The sequence below is a fragment of the Dendropsophus ebraccatus genome, chromosome 13 (assembly GCF_027789765.1).
Source record: "Dendropsophus ebraccatus isolate aDenEbr1 chromosome 13, aDenEbr1.pat, whole genome shotgun sequence".
Lineage (NCBI taxonomy): Eukaryota > Metazoa > Chordata > Amphibia > Anura > Hylidae > Dendropsophus > Dendropsophus ebraccatus.
This window is the reverse complement of record NC_091466.1, coordinates 59365411-59381777: the sequence shown is the minus strand read 5'-3', so window position 1 is coordinate 59381777 and position 16367 is coordinate 59365411. Positions and strand designations below refer to the sequence as shown.

Genomic DNA, 16367 nt, shown 5'->3' with positions numbered 1-16367 from the left:
CAGAAATGCTTGATGTGAGTACAGGAAGGGCCAGTGCTATCAAGTTGATTTTTTTCCAAATTTCCTTTAAAACAAAATGTTATACATAAAAGCTCATCTTTCTTTGCCATGCTCTTATGGGGCCATAGAAAGTTTTGAGGCTGTCAATGTGCAAGTCAGACAGTACTCACATGGTGTAATACTTTGCCGTCAGAAAGCCATCTGGTGCTATATGTCCATTTGACTTGATGTGATTTGACTTTTTGAAGTTTGCACTTGTTCTAATATCTGATGAAAACAAACTTTTACTTAATTAAACTTTGAAAGCACTATTTAGTAGAGGCATCGTAGGCAGAAATTATGTTGAAAGAGTAACCTCACAGGTAATTGATGCTGCCCTATCATAGCCCAAGGCATGGGGAGAAAGTGTTGAGTTCTGTTCTATATAGGTTGATGTTAATTTCGGAGCATGGAAAGTAAATTCAGACAGTGCAAGAAGAAACCGTGAGAGTCCTGACTGCCCCTCCCACATCTGGTGATTGACAGCTTTCTCCTATATCAGTAAGGAACATTGTTAGCCATTCTGTATGGTGGGGAGTAAGAAGGACTTTCACTGCCTTTGCTAAGAGCCTGTTAGGAAATGTCCACACTACGGAATTCTTGCAGAGAACTCCGTTTCCCCTCTCTATCTTGTCGCCTGTTCTGTTAGGTGTCTGTTGGTTTTGTTCACATAGATGCTGCATTTGTTCACTGTATAATGCTGCACTTTCTTTAGAAAGATGAAATGGTCAATGCTTCTTTAAAAATGTTTTTTTCGTACATGTCTTAGAGAGATAACAACAACCACCGGAGGGGTCCAAATACACATAGAATTCAGTTCACTAGACAGCTTCAATGGGTGGATGCACGCCATAGAGTCGACAATCCCACATGTCAGCATGTAGACAAATAAGAACAAAGAGGTGCAACCGCATCTAAGATTTTAGCAAAAATCCATAGGTATAAAGCGTAACATTTTGACCAGAGTTGATCTGTGCTCAATGTGGTCGAAACGTTACTGTTTATACTCGGATATGCAAAAAAAAAAAAATAATAATTAATTGATTTTTGCTTAAGTTTTCTATGCTGTTTGTATGACTACTTTGCTCTTATATGTTCTAGAGAGATGTCAAAATTTTTGTTTGCTCAGGGTCTTGGTTTTTCACCGATCTAGAACATGTCAAAAGGACTCTCAGATCATAGAAGCTATAGTCCGACATCTAAAACATTTGTATTGGCAAGAGGTTGTATGGGTTTTTTTTTTCTATCATTGCTGTCTTTCTTTTATCACCATCTCCCAATGTCAACCTACGAGAGACCACATCAGCCCTCACAACACAGTTGTTATTGTGGGCAATCCTGACATTTGCTTTGAGTACTTGGTAGTAATGTGGTGTCAGTTTTTCACTTAATAATGTACAAATTTTTTGTTTTTTCAGCCAAAGATGAACATAAAACTGAAGAGAATATTCTCAGCAAAGTGCAGAGCTGGTAGGTTTTTATGCTGTTACTTGTAAAAATAGAGTTCCATATCCACAGTTCAGCAGCCCTAGTTTATTGATCTATAGACCTCTACTCTCTCTATGTTTAGGCGTGTAGTGGGCTGGCCTAATCGTGATTGACAGATTCTCTTCTGGTTTGTTGTAGCACAAATATCTGCCAATGATCTCTATGGTATTATGGAGACTCAAGTGCTTTATTGTACCTAGGTTCATTGCAACTCTTCCAGATCTTGTGAACTGGGAGAGGGGGTAGCTGGTATGGTCATGTCCTGCCATTGCTGGATTCCACAACAAGCCACTCTGCATTAGCCAGGGTGTATAGGTAAACTGCTGTGACAGTGATTTGAATCTTTGCTTTTGGCATTTTAAAGAGGGTACTCCCGAGAACTTTTTTTTTCTTTTTATCAACAGGTATCGGAAAGCTATACAGATTTGTAAATTACTTCTTAATAAAATCTCAAGTTTTCCAGTACTTATGAGCTGCTGTATGTCCTGCAGGAAGTGGTGTATTCTTTCCAGTCTGACAAAGTACTCTCTGCTGCCACCTCTGTTCATGTCAGGAACTGTCCACAGCAGGTTTTCTATGGGGATTTGCTACTGCTCTGGACAGTTTCTGACATGGACAAAGATGGCAGCAGAGAGCACTGTGTCAGACAGGAAAGAATACACCACTTCATGCAGAACATACAGTAGCTCATAAGTACTGGAAGACTACAGTCTTTTTTTTTTTTAAAAAAGTAATTTTTAAGTCTGTATAACTTTCTAACACTCGATTTGAAAACTTTTTTTCTCTCCCCCCTCTTTAAAGCCTTGGCACAAATCTGTTTGTGATGACCTGTATTCACAGATAAAAGTTGCACATCAAAGTGGCAGTAAGATTGTGTAACTTTTTACAGTGTAATTTCTAAGGCCAACATATAGGCCTGGCGGTATGGTTTGTGCTCAATCACGATTTCACGGTTAAAGTTGTAGGATTGAACAGGTTCAGACAACTTTGTTAATCCTGGTTGGGGGGCAAGGGGGTTGAGGGGATATATTTTTTTCTCCAGGAGATCTTGTTTGCTGACAGCTCTTCTTCCTACCCGCAGCTTTGAAGAAACCGTTGGATTTTTTGGAGCCAAGCCAAAGGCCGGTGAAAAGGAAGTCAGCCCCAATTCCTTCTTCGTGGTGTGGTACGAATTCTGCGGTGACTTCAAGGCCGTGTGGAAACGAGAGAGCAAAGTCCTCTCCACAGAAAGGTACGTTTCTAATCAAGGCCCTTCCTTGCATTACTCAGCATCTGGGCCGCCCAAATTACACTCACTCGTTCCACAGGCGCCTTTGTTTTCTTTTCGGATCAAATGGACATCAAGGGAAGGTGATTTCCCCCCCAGGGCTCCAGAGGGAACCCGCCAGCGGCCGCCTGTCCTCACGAAAAGATAAACACGCCAGATCCGATAAGTTACACTTTTCTTTACCGCTTCCAATTACTTGCTAGTAAAATGAAAGGAGACCTCGGCTAATTTGGAACAGATTCCCCCGCCTCCTCTGTTGCTTTTTCTCTCATCTTATTTTTTTTTTTCTCATTTTCTCTGGTGTCTGACTTAAAATGAAGCCGATGTTGGCTCCGATAGCCAAACTGCACAAAGCTCTGGCTTTCTGAATGGACCGAACAAGCCGGATGTTTGTTTTTGGTAGTAGCAGGTCAGAGTCTGATTACTATACGGGCGTCTTGGGATTTGTCATTCTGTGGTTTAATCTGGTCAGACTTGAGATAAAGAACATAAGAAGTAACCGCGTTCCCTCTATACTATGTGCAGTTTGGAAACACGGTGTATACAGATCTACGGTCACATCTGTTAAATAGTCTCTGTTATTATGACTGTTATTATTTATGGAGCTCCATAATCTTCCACAGGTAAAACGTTTATAAGAAGAATTAAAGGGTAATGCCACGTACCACTAAGGTGAAGTAAATGGTATGGCGATAGAGTAAGGGCTAAAAGGGGGCCATATTAAAGGGATATTCCACCCAAGAGCTAAAAAAAATGCTGAAATGCTACCAAAACTGGTCTTACTCACAAAGCCTCCCTGAGTATTTTGAACGGTCTCCCATCTTCCTAGCTGATGCAGTTCCTGAGTTAAAGCCACTCTCTTTCCAACATGGCGCTGGGCAAAAAAACTACATTTCCCAGCATGTATTGCACCTCAGAGCCAATTACCAAGTATCCGCCTCATCTTGTAGTATATGCCCATTGCAGGCACAATCTGCTTCTGCTTTACACAGTAAACAAAATATCTGTCTATTCATCTACATAAATAGATTAGAAAGAGAGAGGGAGAGATGAAACAACTGTTTCTCCTTTCCCCTATACTGCTCAGGAGGCTGTCACTGTTGTTTCCCTCCCCTTGGCCAGGTGATCACTCATTGGTATCATGTCAGTGGTGGGCGGGTTACAGATGAGGTGTTACAGCTTGCCTGGCAACAGAAGAGACAGAGATCATGTGACTTTGTTGTCCTCCTCCCTTCTCAAACCAGAGGAGTAAAAGTGATTATTTTCTGCAGCTTAGGGTGTGAGTCAGGATGTGCTGCAGACAAGCGGACCAATTTATGTAATAGAAAACTATTGCAGACAGGCTTAGATTTTGGGTAGAGAGTGAATAGGGTTAAATCTGTTATTTTAACTATATTAATACATAGTTATTTTAATTAACCATGTATAAGGTACTGGAGGTAGATACAAGAAGAAGAATATAAATACACAAAAATGTGATCCCAAATTGGATTTCATTCAAGACTTTTGTCCCAGTCTTCAGACTGGGATGAAGCACTGGGAGCAGATCCTAGGACAACGATATGAGTGTCATATAGGGGCTTCCCAATCCCATGAGAACACTGGCTCAAAATGGTAGAATTTTTATATGTTCCCTTTCAGAATTCAAATTTCTGGGGCGCTGGTCGCCAACAAACTGTGTTATGTGACCACAGCTGCCAATAGAAACCACAATGAGAACACAAAATGGCAGATGATGCCAACACAAAAAACGGGACAAACGTTAAAGAGAGTTATGTGAGATTTTGTTGATATTGTGTTTCTTAGGAGTTGGAATCCTCCTTCACACTAGAGCAGGTATGTCAAGAACCTGCTGTGGTAATGTGTGCTTTAGAATTAAACCATGGAGCAATGGAAGAAGTTGGCCTCTTCTTAAGTCTTGTATACACACCTGGGTACTTGTGCATATCGTACCTTGAAGAAGAGAAGACACCAGGGTGTGCTGTAGGAAGACGTCAAGCTGTTTGAGGCAGTGTGATGCTAGGAAACCTTGAATCTTGGCATTATTGTAGAAGTTACAATGACGTGTATGATGTACCAAAGATGATACTTTGGACTAGAGATGGGCGATCCTCATCTAATCTGAACCAGACTCTGTAGCATTTGATTACCGGTGACCAAAGATGTTGGATGCAGCCCTAAGGCGGCCTGGAACACATGGATACAGCCAAGGGCCAAATGTTTTCAAGACTCCATAGGGCGGTATCCAGCTTCTTCAGCCATTGGTAATCAAATGCTGCAGACTCTACAGAAAACGATCCTCATCTCATCTGAACCAATCAAAAATATCATCTTGAGTACTTCATGCATGTCATTGCTGACCAATCCACCCCTTTATGGCAATGGTATTCCTTGGTAGTGCCTGTTTTCGGCAGGAAAATGTACCTTGCCACACTGCAAAAAATGTTAAGAAATAGAACATGATAAAGAGTTCAAGGTATTAGCTTGGCCTCAGAATTTACCAGATTTCAATCTTATTGAGCGGGGGTGGGCATTTAAAGCGATTCTCTACCCACAATCTGACCCCCCAAAACCACATATACCTTCGGATAGCTGCTTTTAATCCCAGATCTGTCCTGCGGTTCGTTCAGCAGGTGATGCAGTTATTGTCCTAAAAAACAACTTTTAAACTTGCAGCCCGTGCCAAATGGGGGTATCTGTGCCCTAACCTTGCCCCACCTAGCGCCCTCCTCATCATTAGGAATGCTCCAGGCATATTTCCTCATATTCCCCACCTGTGTCAGCCCGGCACATGGGCTGGTTCGTTAAGAACCTGTGCAATGTTCAGCATGGAGAAAATGTTCCAGAGGCATTCCTAATGATGAAGAGGGTGGGGAGGAGGGACGGAGGGGTGGTGCAAAGTTAGGGCACAGATACTCCCCTTGGGCATGGGGCTGCAAGTTTAAAAGTTGTTTTTCAGGACAATAACTGCATCATCTGCCAAACGGACCTCAGGACAGATCTTGGATTAAAAGCAGCTATCTGAAGGTATGAGTGGTTTAGGGGGGTCAGATTGTGGGTACAGAGTCGCTTTAATTTTGCCATGGGGACACATGACAAATTGGAATGGTTTTAGAGGCCCAGACTAATAAACTTAAAAGGGTCATAATGGAAAAAAATTTAATGCTCAACAACCTTGCTGGTCATACTTACAAAGTCCCTGTTGAGTATTTTGAGCCGTCTCATGCCTCTCTCTGCTGCTGTCCTTGTTTTTGAACTTTTTTGTAAATGTTTGCATACAGCTAAGATGGTGCCGGCCAGGAAATATTTTCCATCATTCAGTGCGGCGCCATCATAGGTCCATATGGGCAATGACAGCAGATCACCAGTAGTGTGACCCAGAGACACCCCACGTATGGGTTCCGTACAAGATTCATGGGGCCCCATAGCAATGTTGCTGACACTCTGAATGCTTATCCTGCCTGGAAATCTCATGCGGGCCGGTCAGAGCTAGTTAGAGGGGCGGATGTGGCCCGCAGACTGTAAATGCCCAGGTCTCTTATTGAGCATTCATGGGATATGTTGGAAAAAATGTCTATTATAAAGTTTGTTCACCACTGTGCTTCTTAATTTTATAGTTTGGAGATCTCTAAAGATCTGGAGGATACTGTACAAAAATCTGGTTACTTTCTTTTGTCATTAGGTTTTTCAGGCTTTAAAAAAAAAAAAAAAACACTTTAAGAAACAGTACCACCCGTGTTTCGGTTTGGGTGCAGTTTTGCAGCTCACTTCCATTGAAGTGAATGGAGCTGAAGTGTAATGCCATATATGACCTGAAGACTGTTTGGCGCTGTTTTTGCAAGAAAATAGCTGGGTTTTTTTTTTTTTAATCCTGGATAATCCCTTTAAGTATAACTGGGCTTTTGTGCCCTCTATATACACTAAACCACTGAACTACTCTGCAAAATCTTGTTGTTCTATAAACCACCACCGCTTAACACCTAGGTGGCCACCCTCCAGCGCCATGGCCATGCATTAGTTATATCATTATACAGAGCTAATAAAAAGTGTGCTGATTTCTGCACGCTGTTCACTCCCCTGTCCCCATGTCTCCTTCCTTTAATGTTGTCTGAATGTCTTGTTTCACCATAAACCTGGGAACCGAGCAGCATGGGGCTCCGTGACATTTATTTTATTGAGTTGAATAAATCAATTAATAGATTTAAGCAGTGTAACTCAGTGTGGTGGGAAAGGGTAACCAGATGCATGTAATACTTTGGAGTGGAATGGGCAGCCTCCTGTGGGACATGTAAAGTTTCAGCAGGAGAGCGGGGGGATGTGGCAACATGCTTATTGCAGACATTTCCAGATGATTTTACATAACACATCTACCTCTTGTCTACTATTTTGTTGCTTATTTTCAGGTTATATTTCCCTTACACTCTTAACATTTGTTACTATGGTTTTTATTATTATATTTTAATTAAAAAACTGTATTTCAAGCACGCTTCAAAGTGGATAGGCTTAGTTATAGTGATTTTGTCTTTTCAGCACCAAAGCATTAATGTACTGTTGTAAAAAAAAAAAGTGTATGTATATATATATATATATATATATATATATATATATATATATATATATATATATAGTGTATGTGTATAATATATGTAATTTTTTAAAACATTTTTCACTATTAAACTGGGTTCACGCTGCTTTTTTGCTTTCTGTTTAACGTATCCGTTTAAAGGGGGGAAAAACCGGATGAAAAATGGATACATTTTTGTATATCCATCTGCATCCGTTTTTTTCGTTAGAAAACTTGCATTATTTAAAAAAAAAAATAAAAGAAAAAAAACAAGATCCGGTTAATAGTGTTCACAGAGAAGTGGTGGCCACTATTTTTAAAGGGGTTATCCACGATTAGAAAAAAATACAGCTATTTTTTTTTTTTTTTTTTTTGTATCAACTGCACCCCCATGTCCTTAGTTGTATGTTGCATTACAATTTAGCTCCATTCACTTCAATGGAACTGAGCTGCAAAACCTACGCCCAAATTGAGGACAGGAGAGAAGTTGTTTCTGGAAGATGGTGGCCATGTTTTTCTTAGCCTGGATAACCCCTTTAAATCAGAAAAGGGATAAGATGTCAAAATGTACCTTCCTCCAATCCCTAAAGCGTCACCTGATTTATTACTTATGAGCGTTCTCCCTTTCTTACCATTCCTTAGAGTTCTTATGTATGATTCCCATTTCCTTCTACCTCCTCCACTGTTTAGTTTTCATTGCAATCTTTGCTGGTCGCCCTACCAAATGCTAGTTGTGGAGTCCGCTGGCTCCTGATTATACCCTGCCTCCTCCCTCCTTAATGGTACCCTAGGCAGCTGCCTACGTCCCCCCAACCTTTGTCACACCCCTGCTTACATATGGCGGCCTGCTTTTTCCAGTCGATCACTCCCAGTAGTAAAGGCAATGGTTCTTATAATGAAGTATATAGAGTTAGTAAAGTATATAAGAATTTGTGTGTTATTAATACTGATCTCATGCTGTGATAAATAGTATATGTACATTGGCTGAAGACATTCTGCCTCTTCTGCTCAGATTAGCTTTTTCCTCTGCTCCTGAACACCAATGGGGAGATTTATCAAACTGGTGTAAAGTAGAACTGGCTCATTTGCCTCTAGCAACCATGTTTGATAAATCTCCCCCTAAATGTCAGTTACCGTATATAACTTAGTGTAAAACTGTCACCGTATCTACTATGGCCCACAAGCTGTGTCTTTTAAAGGAATTTCCCAGTCTTAGGAAAACATGGCAGCTTTTTTCTAGAAACAGTTTGGGCATGGGTTTTACAACTCAGCTCCATTGAAGTACATGGAGGTGAATTTTAATACTGCACACAACCTGAGGACAGAGGTGGTTCTGTTTAGCAAGAAAGCCGTGTTATTCTAATCCTGAATAATCCCTTTAAGTCAATGCATTATTCCTTTCCAATGCTATCCCAATAGGCACCAGTATTATTGGGCAGAATTATTACATACAATAATCCATACTCCCGGATTCCTCATGTCATTTCTTAATTCTTGAAAAAAAAAAATATTAAGAATAAGAATTTAATATTATTAATATCAATACAAAATAATTCTACAGCAGATTTTAACCTGGGACTTTTTTTATGCTTTATTTTTCCAGGTTACGTCTGGCTCAGGAGACGGTGAATAAACTGACAGCAGAGAAGAAAGTGGAAACAAAGAAGATTAACCCAACGGCTAGTCTGGTAAATGTCCTGAAAAGTCAGCATTAATAATTATCATTTGTTTTGCAAAGAAACAGGTACCATAATACATGGGATTAGGCATCTGCTTTTACTGTAGCAACAACCATGGGCCAGAGTGGTGGAGGGGGAGGGGGGGAAGAAATCACTTTGACTGAGATACATAAGAGATGGATGGATGGATAGATAGGAGATGTATGGATGGATAGATAGGAGATGTATGGATGGATAGATAGGAGATGGATGGATGGATAGATAGGAGATGGATGGATGGATAGATAGGAGATGGATGGATGGATAGATAGGAGATGGATGGATGGATGGATAGATAGGAGATGGATGGATAGATAGATAGGGGATGGATGGATAGATAGATAGGGGATGGATGGATGGATAGATAGATAGGGGATAGATGGATGGATGGATAGATAGGAGATGGATGGATGGATAGATAGGAGATGGATGGATGGATAGATAGGAGATGGATGGATGGATAGATAGGGGATGGATGGATGGATCGATAGGAGATGGATGGATCGATAGGAGATGGATGGATCGATAGGAGATGGATGGAAGGATCGATAGGAGATGGATGGAAGGATCGATAGGGGATGGATGGAAGGATCGATAGGAGATGGATGGATGCATAGATAGGAGATGGATGGATAGATAGGAGATGGATGGATAGATAGGAGATGGATGGATGGATAGATAGGAGATGGATGAATGGATAGATAGGAGATGGATGGATGGATAGATAGGAGATGGATGGATGGATAGATAGGAGATGGATGGATGGATAGATAGGAGATGGATGGATGGATAGATAGGAGATGGATGGATGGATAGATAGGAGATGGATGGATGGATAGATAGGAGATGGATGGATAGATAGGAGATGGATGGATAGATAGGAGATGGATGGATAGATAGGAGATGGATGGATGGATAGATAGGAGATGGATGGATGGATAGATAGGAGATGGATGGATGGATAGATAGGAGATGGATGGATGGATAGATAGGAGATGGATGGATGGATAGATAGGAGATGGATGGATGGATAGATAGGAGATGGATGGATGGATAGATAGGAGATGGATGGATGGATAGATAGGAGATGGATGGATGGATAGATAGGAGATGGATGGATGGATAGATAGGAGATGGATGGATGGATAGATAGGAGATGGATGGATAGATAGGAGATGGATGGATGGTTGGATAGATAGTAGTGCTACTTGTGAAGGTAAATATTTTCATAGAATGTTATGAGCAAAAAATAAGTCTAGTCCTCCCTTTTAGTATTGCGCTTTTTTAGCCTATGTTTTCCCAAGCCTGGTGACCCCTTTAACTTGCTGCAGATTTTCTGCATGCAAATTTGTTGTGGAAACTTCTCAGTATCCACCCCCATAGGACTTAACTTTAGTCTCCTCTCCTCTAGACTGTGCTGCCCTGCTCTGTAGTGAGTCTGTCCATAAGATTGTCGACATAGAGGAGCATGTGACCAAGCCCCGCCTCCAGTGTACTCCATAGGCATATACAGGCTCAGTGGTGGACACTGGGGGGCGGGGCATGGTCACATGCTCCTCCATGTCAGCCATCTTATCAGTAGACTTACTACAGAGTAGGACAGCACAGCCTGGAGGAGGGGAGTCTGATTTTAGCTCTGTGGTACACAGGGAGCTGCTGTCAGTATATACAGTGGGTATACTTACTAATTCTGTACACTGAGCAATTTTATGATATAGTGTCCAACCCCTTTAAGATATACATTTAGGCTACCAAGCATAAACTTCCCCAAGTTTTGTCAGTGCACCTGAAAGGCAGAACAAGTTCCAGACATGTAATGACATTAGTCTAACATCTATAATCGGCAATGACTGACTATAGATTTCTGTAAAACCACTGTAACTAAAAACATCCCATAGGACAGCCTAGACGTACGGGATGTCTACCACCTTACAGTCCAATAGTCACCCCTGAAGTTATATCGACGGTATTTGCCTTCATCCCAGGGTGCACGGCCTATGCCTCTCATTGAAGAAATAGATGTTAAATAACAATAAAATAAATCAACTTGTTGCTTTGAGGCCGGCGACTTGAATTGTTGCCCCGATCCAGTGGAAAGTCCCAGCTTTTCATGAGGCATCAAAGTATTGGCTGAAATGAATCTTCATGCACGGAGAGAATCTGATCCAGCTTGTGTAGAGAGAAAGACGTCATTAGACAGCCTTAACTAGAGATGTCTCTGTGTTATGTCTGCCGCTGCTGCAGCCAGTCTGAGAGGCAAGGATGCGATTAGGAGGTGGCTCGAAACCACTTTCACTGAGGTGCGAGGAACCATGTCAAGTCTGCAATCTATTAGAGGAAACTTGCTCTTGACCAACTCTCTTTATCGTCTGAGTCCGGTCGCTATAAAGTCTGTAAAACTAGTAGTGAGCTTAAAGGGATCTACAGTAAATAAAATCAGAAAGGTCTTTTCAGACTTTTTTTTTTGGCCTTTAAAGGGCTCAGCAAAAATCTTTTTCTTTCAAATACACTGGTTTCATAAAGTTATATAGATATGTAATTTACTTCTATTTAAAAATCTCAAGTCTTACAATACTTATCAGCTGCTTCATGTCCCCCTCCCCCAGTTCTGACGCACTGCTCTCTGCTGCCACCTCTGTCCGAGACAGGAACTGATCAAAGTAGTAGACAGCTCTGCTTTGGACAGTTCCTGCCATGGACAGAGTAGGAAGCAGAGAGCACTATGTCAGACTGAAAAGAAAACCTTTCCTGCAGAACATACAGCAGCTGATAAGTATGGGAAGACGACTCTTAAAGGGGTAGTGCGGCGCTCAGCAATTATTCACAGAATAACACACATTACAAAGGTCTACAACTTTGTAATGTATGTTATGTCTGTGAATCGCCCCCTTCCCATGTCCCACCACCCCCGCACGTGTACCCGGAAGTGTGGTGCGCTATACATACCTGATCCGTGTCAACCGACCAGTCTTCTGTCGATGCAATCTTTGGGAGGCTGGCCGACTCACTGCAGCCATCCCACATGCCGGCCCCCCCTCTGCAGCGTCATCAGCTGCTCAGCCACGATTGGCTTAGCATAACTGTGCTCAGCCAATCGCGGCTGAGCACAGTTATGACGCGCCAGAGGGGGGCCGGCAGGAGCGGGTCGGCCTCCCGAAGATGATGTCTTTGAAGAAGATGGCAGATGATCGACACGGATCAGGTATGTATAGCGCACCACACTTCCGGGTACATGTGCGGGGGTTGGGGGACACGGGGAAGGGGGCGATTCACAGACATAACATACATTACAAAGTTGTATAACTTTGTAATGTGTGTTATTCTGTGAATAATTGCTGAACGCCGCACTACCCCTTTAAATGGAAGTAAATTACAAATCTATATAACTTTGGGAACCAGTAGTTCACCCCCCCAAAAAAATGTATTTTTTTTTTCAAATCAGCTGGTGTCGGAAAGTGCAAGAGATTTGTAATTTACTTCTATTTAAAAAAAAACTGAAAAAAAAACTTCCATTACTTATCAGCTGCTGTATTTCCTGCAGGATGTAGTATTCTTTCCAGTCTAGAGAGCAATAGAGGTTTTCTATATGGATTTGCTACTGCTCAGGAAAGTTCCTGACATGGACAGAGGTGGCAGCAGAGAGCACTTTGTCACACTGGAAAGAATACACCACTTCCTGCAAGACATACAGCAGCTGATAAGTACTGGAAGGCTTGAGATTTTTTTTTAATAGAAGTAAATTACAAATCTCTGGCACCAGTTGTTTTAAAAGAAAAAAAAAATGACCAACCCTTTTAATTTAGAAGTTAAAGATTTTTGCTGGATAACCCCTTTTGGGATAACGTGTTCTTTTCTTTCTCTTTTAAATTACAGAAGGAACGACTACGGCAGAAAGAAGCGAGTGTCGCCAATAACTGAGCTTTGTCAATATGTACGTCGTCAATATACCGCATCCTCCTGCTGACTAAGGCTAAAGCCTCTTAGCATAATATAAATCTAATATAGAGAGACTGATGCCTAATATGGCCTGGTCTGTATAGGGGCCCTATGTTGCCTATATGTATATATACCCCGAGTGGGGGATAAAAAGAGAAAGCTTTAATGAGTCAAATAGGTTTAGTAAAATAACCTGGACCTATTTGCTCCCATTGTTTTATTTCTGTTACTTTTATAGATGCACTTGTATATTCTTGTATAGAATATTTGAGATAAATATATATATAAATCTATTTATGTATGTAAGCAGGATAATATCTGTTAATAAAAATGCTCTCCATGTGTTCCGTACATAGATGAGTTTTACAGGCCTCGCCCGACGACTGCTTTATAACTGGTTCATGATGGTCCAAGAGAAAGTTGCAGCCAAGTATATATGTCTGTGTTGTTTCTGTATTTCTTTTACCCTCCGCTTTCATTGAGCAGCTAAAATCTTGCACTACGTAAGTGTTATGTTTTATATTGTTTTTATATTCACGTCTACGCAGGTATAGCGAGGTTCGGCCTAATAGTTGGTGGCCCAAGTGAGTTGGCTCTTCATGGCATGTGTGCATACTCTGAACCTCACTGTCATGCACTATGAGCCCTTTGAATGACTTCCTCCCCCAATATGCATTCATTTTGGATTGTTGTATGGCTTTTTTTTTATAGCTGTGCGCTATGGAATATACAACCACCAACATAAAGGTCAAAGCAACAGATACGAGTGTTAATCACTTTTCGGATGTTTCTAACTGTCCCTTCTCAGTGTTTTCCAGTACAGGATGCTCCCCAAGGAATGAACGGACTATGTATGTCACCATACTGTACCACCCTATTTATGTTTACCTATAATATTGACTTTGTCTATTGCCATAATCTCCAACATTTTGTTATATACTCATAAAAATCCTCTGTGGGGAGTTTTTCGCTATCAGTTCAATAAAATGTCTTTTAAATTAATTGTAAAGTATTCTGATTGACCATTTACAATAGAATTTTAGTGCATTATTGTTGTACACAATAGACTGTCTATAAAGGTGTTGCACAATTGGTGTGTTTATACCAGAGAAGTAGGTGCCATTTGGCCCTCCAGCTGCTGCAAAACAACAGTTTCCACTATGTCTGGACAGCCTAAGATTTGGCTTTGGCTGTCCAAGTATGATGAGAATTGTAGTCTTGCAACAGCTGGAGGGTCTAAACAGTGGGGGATACATCACTTGTGCAGCCGGTTCAGCTGCACAGGGGCCCAGGCCAACAGAGGGGATACTAATAACATGGAGAATCACTAGGGGGCACATGTGGGGTGTTAGGTGTGGGGATGGGGGGTAGCCAGAATGGGTAGGTAAGTGGGGATGGGGGGCAGCCAGGATGTGAAGTGTGTGAGGATGGGGGCAGCCAGGATGGGTAGTGTATGTGAGGATGGGGGGCAGGTGGGGTAATGTGTGAGAGGATGGGGGGCAGCCAGAAATGTGGTGGCATGATTTGCTTATGGGGGGGGGGGGGGACATTTTTTTGCACAGGGGCCCTATGCAGTCTGTGTCCCCGCCCCTGGGTTAAAGGTTCCCCATCATTGACCATTTCATATGAAGGAACCCACAAGAATAGAAGACGAAGTGCTGTACTTGAGCATTTGGTAACAAATGGTGACAATTTTTGTGCACCTTCTCTTGTGCTCTGGCAGGTTGTCACTTAAATCGACTCTGTAACCACAATCTTCCCACCCCCAATAACGCTTGTAGCTGTTTTTAATCCAAGATCTGTCCTGGGGTCCATTCAGCAGGTGATAGTTATTGTCCTTAAAACCAAAATTGGCATGGCCTAGGGTGTCTGTGCCCTAGGCCTGCGCCACCTCTCTCGTAAGTACAGAGTCACTTTAATATTTCTAGGCATGGACAAGACATTGGGTATAATAGCCTTGTAAACACGCCCAGTAATGTCGCATTGTACATTGATGCTGACAGTGCAGTCTTATAGCCCTAAAGTTGTGTTATTTACCTTATAACTGTACCTATATAAAAATGGCTGAAAGACATTGAATTTTATAAGTCCTTTATGTTTAAAATGTGGTTTAAATAGTGGAAAAAGTGGTTATAGACTAAATATACTGTACAGATTAAACCTTTAATAATGTAAAATCTAGAAACCCTTCAAAACAAAATATTACAAAGGTATTCTTAACATAGACATGCTTCAGGGGTCACCTTCTCCGCTTTCTAAGACACATTAAGCCTGTGAATTTTTTTAGCCCCTCTTTAACCCTTTCATGACCATGGGTCATTGATGCATCAATGCCCAGGTCGTTTTAGGACATAAGCTTATGGGATCATAATGATCCCATAAGCTGATGTCCCTATGTCTACCTCCTCTTCACTGTCCCCTGCCGCAGTTACAATCTTGTGACAGTGGCAGGGGAGAGAGGAGAGGGGGCAAATCTCACGGGCGCGTGCACAGCCTTCCCTCCTTCCCCCAGCCGGTATCCATAGCCAGCAAACTGGAATCCTGAGGATTCCGATTTCAATGGCTACCATCGGGGCTCTTCGCAGAGGCCCAATGGACACCGGCAGAAAATTCTCACTCTGTAGAGGGAAAATTCTCTGTCAGAAGCCCTATAGATGCTGGGGTCGTGCTGACCCCAGTATCTATAGGGTTAAGTCTCAGCACCAAAGTGCGGCTCCGATGCTGAGAGTTGCGGCGGGTCTCCGGCTACATTAACAGTGCTGCGCATTAGGCATAGCTTGCAGCAACGTTAATTTACTGCCCAGTGGCGGGAGGAGGTTAACTTTACCCTTTCCAATCTACCAAGCACAACATTCTCACAAGGTGCTAAGCATAGGGTTGGAACTCTGGAAAGATTTTTACCAAAGTGTTTTCTGAGATGTTTTTTTCTGCATCCCCATGACAGCTAAACTCCCATATAGGGTTGTACAATTGGTGGTAATAGAGCATTAAAGGGATATTCTCATCTCAACTAATATAGTTATACTTGTAGCGCTCATCACATTTAATATTTTTGCAAATACATTTAGTTAATAATCTTGCCTCCTTCTCCTGATATTCCTGCTCCTTCCCTCCCCTTGTTTACAGCTTATTGTCCAATTTGCCAACCACCACTCTGAAAGGCTGGCACCAAACATATGGAGTAAAGTGAAACTGGCTCAGTTGCCCCTAGCAACCAATCAGATTCCACTTTTCATTCCTCACAGAAAAAGAAAGGTGGAATCTGGTTGCTAGGGGCAACTGAGTCAGTTTCACTTTACACCATGTTTGATAAATCTCCCAGTATATATTTACCGGCCAGGCCACTGCTTTTACA

At 41.8% G+C, this 16367-nt stretch overlaps 1 protein-coding gene across 1 annotated transcript in view; it reads left to right on the top strand.

Moving 5' to 3' along the window:
- The window catches only part of FMN1 (formin 1), a 137252-nt gene extending 128206 nt beyond the window's left edge, over nt 1–9046 (top strand). The window contains 5 exon segments of the mRNA XM_069949350.1: nt 1458–1509; nt 2609–2758; nt 2835–2883; nt 2885–3203; nt 8962–9046. Coding sequence (XP_069805451.1) covers nt 1458–1509; nt 2609–2758; nt 2835–2883; nt 2885–3022 — 389 coding nt within the window. The 3' untranslated portion in view covers nt 3023–3203; nt 8962–9046.
- Nucleotides 9047–16367: the final 7321 nt, after the last annotated feature.